The 7,541-nt window shown below is 39.6% G+C and overlaps 1 protein-coding gene across 1 annotated transcript; it reads right to left on the bottom strand.

Annotated features, from left to right (window-relative positions):
• Positions 1–3,610: 3,610 nt before the first annotated feature.
• Positions 3,611–7,541, bottom strand: LOC147301151 (uncharacterized). The gene is made up of 3 exons (XM_086282312.1): positions 7,404–7,541; positions 5,205–5,253; positions 3,611–5,031 (listed from the first exon to the last, which is right to left on the bottom strand). Exons 1-3 carry the CDS (start codon positions 7,539–7,541, stop codon positions 4,658–4,660), a joined length of 561 nt encoding a protein of 186 aa, XP_086138438.1. The 3' UTR covers positions 3,611–4,657.

Here is a 7,541-nt window from a genome sequence, read left to right as displayed (position 1 = left end):
CAATGCTATGTGACTCCCTGGTACACATTACAAATGTGCGCTTTAATAAGGAAGTTGCATTAAACTTTTGTCAAAAAAAAAGTGTGCTCTTATATAATAAAAAAAAAGATCATCGCTGATAGAAACAAATGATGTAGCCAGTCTGTCTGAGCTACAGTTTGAGCTTGTATGTGTTTCGCTCTAAGTAGTGACGCCATACTGAACATCTTTACAAATAAAATTGTAATCATAAGAGACAAAAATAACCACAGCCTCACCACAGCTATTGCTATTTGTATCCTCAAGCACAGCAACTGAGTGATGCTAATCTTTATTTAGACAGCTCTTTTGATCTCTCTAACCTAACTTCTATTATTACCTCATCCAGATGTTCTAACTAATAACGAACCAATTTCCAATCTTCCTTTATTGCAGAATTTCATCTGCAGAGGAGTGATTTATTGACAGAGCGTCGGGGGCAATCCAACCGGAAACAAGGCTTATGAAGGTTATTAATCATCTTTTTATGGCCTCTGACACATCTCCGTCTTTGCCCTGTTAGACCTTTTACTACAGAATGCACCATTAGTATTAAAGAAAACGTAATGCATTGTTTTAAATCATATTTATCTGATAGAGTTTAGTTTTTTCTTGTCGAGGAGAAGTCATGGAGTTCCCCAAGGTGCTGTGCACTTTTAACATTATACATGCTTCCCTATTAGGATACATAAGGGACTATTAGAATACATGGCATAAATTCCAATTTGTTTGCAGATGATATCCAGTTGTATTCATCCATGAGCCCACATGACAGGGTGGACTATTTCTTTTTAGCAGGTTGTTATAAATGCTCCTAGAAAAGTCTCCAGTTTTTCCACAACAAGATCAAGAGTACCAAAAGAGGATCACAGAGAGATATCTCTCTCATATAAGCTTCTCTTCGGTGCTTCCTGTTAAATAAGAACTGAATTTAAAAACCCTGCGACCGACTGGCGACCTGTCCAGGGTGTACCCCGCCTCTCGCCCTATGACAGGTGGGATAGGCTCCAGCACCCCCAGCGACCCTGAAAAGGATAAGCGGAAGCGTATGGATGGATGGATGGAATTTAAAAACCACTTTAAAGTCCGAAACGGGATTCCTCTTTGCAACATTTTATGCTGACAGAGCACAAAGGTCTCGGAGTGCAGGCTGGTGGTTCCCAGAGATTGTCAATGTAAAATAGGAGGCTCACTCAAATCTCACTTTCACTCTGATTATGAAATTAATATTTGAATTTTGTCACGGCTGGGGCAGCAGTCGTGTGGAGATGAGAAGGAGGATCCAAGTAGCAGACAGCGGCGGTGATGTGAGTGAGTTTATTTACAGTGCACAAAACATAACAAAAGCAAGGGCTGAACTAAAAATAAACCTAAACTGGGAGAAACTAAAAAAACAAACCTGAAAACAAAAGACACCGGAAGATACACGGAAATGGCACAGAGAGGGGAGGGCAGGGCAGGGCAGACAAACCGATGAAGAACACAGGCAGGCACACACTATAAATACAACCAAAGGAAACGAGACACAGAAGAGGGGAACACAGCTGAACCTAGTTAGAAACAAACCTTCAAAGTAAAACAGGAAACTCAGGGGCACGAACAGAGCACAGGGGGAAGACACAGGTAGGGATAATTAAAACAAGAGAACCAAACCCAAAGAACTAATATAAAATCAGAATAAACTAAAAAATAATAACAATAAACTCATAACGCTGGGTCACCGACCCAGGACCATGACAAATTTTGAAATTCTCCCAAGATTATCTTATTTATAGATGTTGCTCAGTTAGGCCTTGGACTTTAGTTACATTCATGCAACATATATGCTTCTGTTCTCTGTCAAGATGACACTTCTTCAACGATAGCATTCCAGTGTGTGATTTATTTCTGCTTTTACTGCACTGGCAGTGTCATCGAGATCACTGTTATGCTGAAATGCAGCCCAAAACAGCGACAGGCCTTCGTGGTGTCTTACAGATAGCTGTAGATGCTCACTGTTGTACCTCCTCCGTACATACTGATGATGATTGGACTTCTAATCAGACCTGTGTTCATACATCAGCCTTTTCTCGCCGTTTCTCTTCCTGACAAATGGCTTCTCAAAGACCACCCTTCACTGACTCCTTTTCTGATGAGGCTTCAGTAAATAGTAGATGGATCAGCTGAAGGTTCAGATGCATTTCTCAGGTCCTACATCAGGTCTTTGCTGGAATTTGTCCTATTTCTTAAGGACATGACTTTCAGATACTGTTCATTTGCTGTAGGCCATTTTTGTTTTTTAGGCCCACCACTTTTTCTTCTTTCCTCCACTTGTCAAGTTTCCTCAGTATTTTTTTAATGACACACAATATGCTGAAATATGCAAACTTTTCAGCTAATAGCTTTTTAAGGATCACCTTGTTAGTAAAAAAAATGCCATTCTTTTTCTGCCAAATTGTGTTATCATTGTCATTATTTGTAGACTCAGCTAACAAAATAAATGATGTTTATGGATCAAATTATTTTTTGCTTTTGTGACAGGCTGATAGGAACAAAGTCCCGAAAGATACAATTTAAAGCCGAGTCTTAGCTAAGCTGTCTGTTATGTGTAGACAACATTTGTTCATTCCATGAGTTAGGTGCTTTTTATGCTTGAATGATTCATAGGTCAGTTCTAAGTGATTCGACAAACAAACAAAAAAACATTCCTCTAAAAATAGTCAGGTACAAGGACTGGACTGTAAATTAGTGAAAAAGCAAACAATGTCCAGCAACACTATTGTCTCTAAACCCACTTTTAAAAGTCACAGAAAGTCCAGCTGCTTGGAAGCAAAATATAAAGACGAGGTGGGTCAAGACTTTTGCACAGTACCGTAGACCTCTAAGCTTAATGGGTTAAAGTGAGTTTGACACTCAAAGTGTAGAAAGTTCAGAAGTGTACATAAGTTGTGTCACATTAAGTCACTGGGTGACATGGAAAGGCTAGTTGTGCAATTCACTTTCACTTTTGGTTAAGCAAGGCTGAATTATCAGGTAATGATGATGAAACTGCTTACTCTCACAGGAGCCACATGTACACACAGAAAGGGAGGGGCAGAGCGAGAGTCGGAACGATCAAAACAAAGAAGTGAAGCTTATTGCAAAATGAATGGAAACTCTTTTTTTTATTAAAGTTTCATCCCAACATTTGAACTAGGCCAAACCTTACAGGAGGTAGAAACCCTGGATTAAGTATGCATTGTTAAATCATGCAGCAGAAAATCCAGCTAAAACAAGAAGCCTCCTTTAGCTCAGTTTGCAATCATTCAAAGTATCACCAGTACCAGATCATTTGAAAACAAAAATGTAAACACAGTTTTTTTTTTCAGCCTGCATAAAATGTTTTATTTAAAAAAATCAAACCATCCAGTGTAAGAAAAAATGACACGGAATGTGACATTGCTTAAAACATTGTACGAGATGTTTTACAGTGTGCCAAACAATCATGAAATGTGGCTTCTTATTTTAAATATAATAGCTTAACTAATACACCACAATATGATGAACTTCAGTCAACACTTGGTCTGTGCTTTATGCATAATTTAAACACACACACACGTGCACACACGCACACACACAAATCCAAGGACTGTGCACACTGCAAGTGCATATACAATCAAAAAGTCCCATTACATTCATCTCCTCTCTGGTCTTTACTCTGAGAGGTCTGTGTGCCAGTGTAACTGCAGCATCATTTAGCCTGATAAGTAATAATCCATCACCACAAGCACAGAGTAGATTAGACAATGTCTAACAGCATGTAGGCAAAAAAGAGCCGCAAAAAAGGCTCTCCTGCATGTTTCTGCTGTAGTCGTGCTGGTATTATGACAGAAAATCCAACATAGAAATGTGTGAGGAATGTTTTTTTTGGCACACAGAAAGTTCACAGACTCAGATCGGAGCTACACAGGAGACAAATGCACCATAACAAATACATTCATTTGGTACAACAAACATTTATGTAAAAAATAATAATAATAATAACAACAACAACAATCTTCTATATATGAGTAAGCTGAATAACTTTGGTTTTGGATGCTGAAAAAGTCACTTTTTGGCACCAGGAAATGGAGATAAGCACGAGGAGTTTAAAAGGAAAAAGGAAAAACAATCAGTATTCGGTTCGTTTTCTGAATCAAACCATCAATGGTAAAAAATAAAAATTAATAAATAAATGGAGGATAAATCAATAAGAAAAATAACAGTCAGTTACAGCCTCAATCCGAATGGTTTAAGAATGGGAATCAGTGTGGTCTTTGTGCATAAAAAAATATGCTTATTCAAGAAGTCAAATACACTGTCTTTCTTTTTTTTTGTTCTTTTCTTTTCTTTTTTTTTTTAGCTATTTTGTGTTAAAGAAAACAGATTGTGTCACCACCAAAATCCACCAAGTTGCTCGTGCCCAGGGCTGCGCGCACACTGTAGAGATTTCACTGCAACCCTGGCTGAGGTGATTAAAGAAAACAAAAAGAGACTCTGTCAACACAACTTGTGTCATCAGCGTGAATCAGGCTTAGTGTGTCTGCTGTCACTTGGCAGATGAGCACAGCTCAGTGTCGAGTTTTCTTTTCATGCCAGCCAGTTCTGGGTTTGGTCTCCTGAAGGCACGTCTTGGCCCTCATCAGAATTCACACCTTTTTCCCAGCAGATAGCTTAGGCCCACGGTCACATTCAAGACCTTGAAACCATCTATTTGGTTCAAGTCCAGACTAGACTTCGTGTTTGCCCTGAGATAAACTACGCTCTGGTGCCCCCTGCAGACATCTAACACATCTGAAACAGTCAGTGTGACGTTACTGACAACAGTATCATCCATCTTCAGCTGCAGTATCCCTGTGGTCACCATCCCATTTGTCAACGACTTGTAGCACACATCCATATACCAAATGTAGGGCCCCTTGCATGTGATGTCGATCTTATTTTTATCCGTATTTACATCCATTTTGTACTTGCTTGCAATTTCCTTAAACTTCAGTGTCATATTTCCTAGGGGGACTGAAAAATGAAAATACAATGTGAGACAAAGAGAGCAGCATGTTTTTTGGTTTTGGTTTTTGTTTTTTAAGGTGAAAGCACGCTTTTTACTTGATATGACTTTCTGTAGTCTTTTTCAGTATCTCTGTGGGTGGGAAGATCAGAGCAGAAACTAAAGGTTTTATTTTTCTCACCTGTTAAAGGTTCAAACTCTATGTGCACAATCGTGTCAGTTGACGTCTGCTGAGGAAAGAAAAAACGCAAAGATTAGAGGCTTATTGGGTTTCTAGATTTTCTTCGTTGCTCTTATTGCCCTCTGTGTGTTTTGTTTTGTTTTTTTCTTTGTAAAGGTCACACAGCTCTGTTTTGCAATTTCTTGATGTTTCACTCTGGGAAGCACAAACTTGCTTGATACAGCGGTTAAGTGATGCGGTGTGAAAATAGACAGGCTGACAGAAACTAGGGAAAGTCTCACAGCAGCTTGATTAAAAACAGTAGTGAGAGTAGCATCTCAAGAATAAACAAGATGTCCTAAAAGTAGAACAAATGTTAGTCACTAATACAATCATCATTATACAGTAACCGTGCAGCTATTTCTATGCAGATTGTCAGTCATCCGGGTCAAAGAATATGGAGAGCCTCAAAAAGTGCGCCTATTCAGGTTGTCTCTCGGTTTAGCTTCGTCTTTTTTCCTTTTTTTGTGTCACTAATAAAGCTGTTTTCTCAAGCAAATCTCTGAAAGCCTTATGTTACTGTAGAATTTAAAATTAAAACTGAAAATCAAAAGTTAAACGCGGATCTTTAAGACACTACGCTACATCCAGATGAACAGAATCAACTTTTTGGGATTTCCTGGATGACTATTCACGCCTCAAGGCATCGCTGTGATAACAAGCAACAGCACCTACTACTAGTACTACTACTACTGCACCAAATCAATCCACCTCTAATTCAATAATCTGGAATTTTGATAGCCCTGCGATACACTGGCGACCTGTCCAGGGCGTGCCCCGCCTCTCGCCCTATGACAGCTGCGATAGACTCCAGACACCCGAGACGCTGAATTGGACAAGCGGGAAAAAATGGATGGATGGAATAGTAACACGCATCTCTCTCAAAGAGGAGAGCCGCAGACGCTTAAAATATAGCATCCACCTTATCGAGTTGAAACAGCATGACTTGATGCAGAGCCACGTGAAACATTAGGTTACTTACTTTACACGTTTTATCAGCACATTTGAACACAACTTTTCTCTGTTTTAGCTAGTTCGATCAACTTTATGAAAAAAAAAAAACCCAGTCAGAGATAAGAGGTGCCACGACGGCGGTTATCAACTTTCTCTGTTATAAGTCAGGCTTTCTGATTCAGCCTCTGCTGTGCATAAAGGGGGCGTCTGATGCGTCATTTCACTCTTCTTCCGTTCAAAATTGACGGAACGAGTTCCGCCTACTTAAGTAGGAGATTTGGTCAAATGATGTGATCAAAAAGAAAGAAATATTATTAGGCTTTTTTGTTTTTGTTTGTTTGTTTGCTTTAGCGGCAAAATGTGCCGAAAATAAGGGATCGATCATGCAGAAAATCGCTCTGGTGAACTGATGAGCTCATATATCTGCTGTTATCGCCCGCCACCGCTTAGTTTAATGTGACAGCTGCGCATAAGGGTGAGAAGTGTTAGACCCGATGCATTTGAACATCACAGGGCATCTGTGTTCTCAGATGTCACGCTGTAGTGTACTTTAAATAAAGATAAGCGGAAAGCGCTTCAGTTTTGCGGGCAGATCAAAGACAAATTAATATTATCGGGTACAAATAGCCTAAAAAATAGTCTGAGCACTTTTCTAATCTGTGCTGTACCACCTGCATTTCCAGCTGTGATTACCTAATGCAACCAGTTACTTTCGCAAAGTTTCCTTTATCCGCGCAAGTTATCTTAAATAATCTCGCTCCGTATAGTTCACTCAGACACAAAGGGAAACTTAAGATAGCAGCAGGAGCTTTTATAGTAACTTTCCAAACCTGATAGGACATTTTAGTTGTAACTCTTATATTTTAATCGTAATTTGACAGTTTGTTTCTGCAGTCTCCTTTCCCTTCTGAGAACATGCAGTCCCCACACTATTTTAAGAGATATTAATCATATTGAAATAACAATAGTGTAATAATAGTATCAAGCTTTCAAAAAGAGTTCCAGAGCTAGAAAACGTCTGGATGAACAGAGCTGCTTATAATATTAACTTTAAGTTGATAGATAAATGTGCATTAAGGAGTTTTACTCGGTATTGAACTGCAGGTGTTTAAAAAAATCATCCAAAATGTTCTTAAAGACAAACCAAGTGTGCGCATCCTTGCCCACGAGCTCTCCACTTAACCTCTCCACTCACAGCGTACTCACATCCTTCGGGAAGTCCAAGTAAAGGAAAAGAGTGGCTATCAGGCAGGCGGCCACGACCACGTTCTGCACGGCGACCACCACCGCGAGTGTCCCTGTGCGCTTTCTCCGGTGGATCACACGACCTCTCTCAGCATCCAT

This window comes from Aulonocara sp. 'chitande type north' Nkhata Bay, linkage group LG23 (assembly GCF_057382095.1).
Source record: "Aulonocara sp. 'chitande type north' Nkhata Bay isolate Kocher_YH1m ecotype deep benthic linkage group LG23, A_spYH_male_GT1.1, whole genome shotgun sequence".
NCBI lineage: Eukaryota > Metazoa > Chordata > Actinopteri > Cichliformes > Cichlidae > Aulonocara > Aulonocara sp. 'chitande type north' Nkhata Bay.
This window is presented reverse-complemented; position numbering and strand designations above follow the sequence as displayed.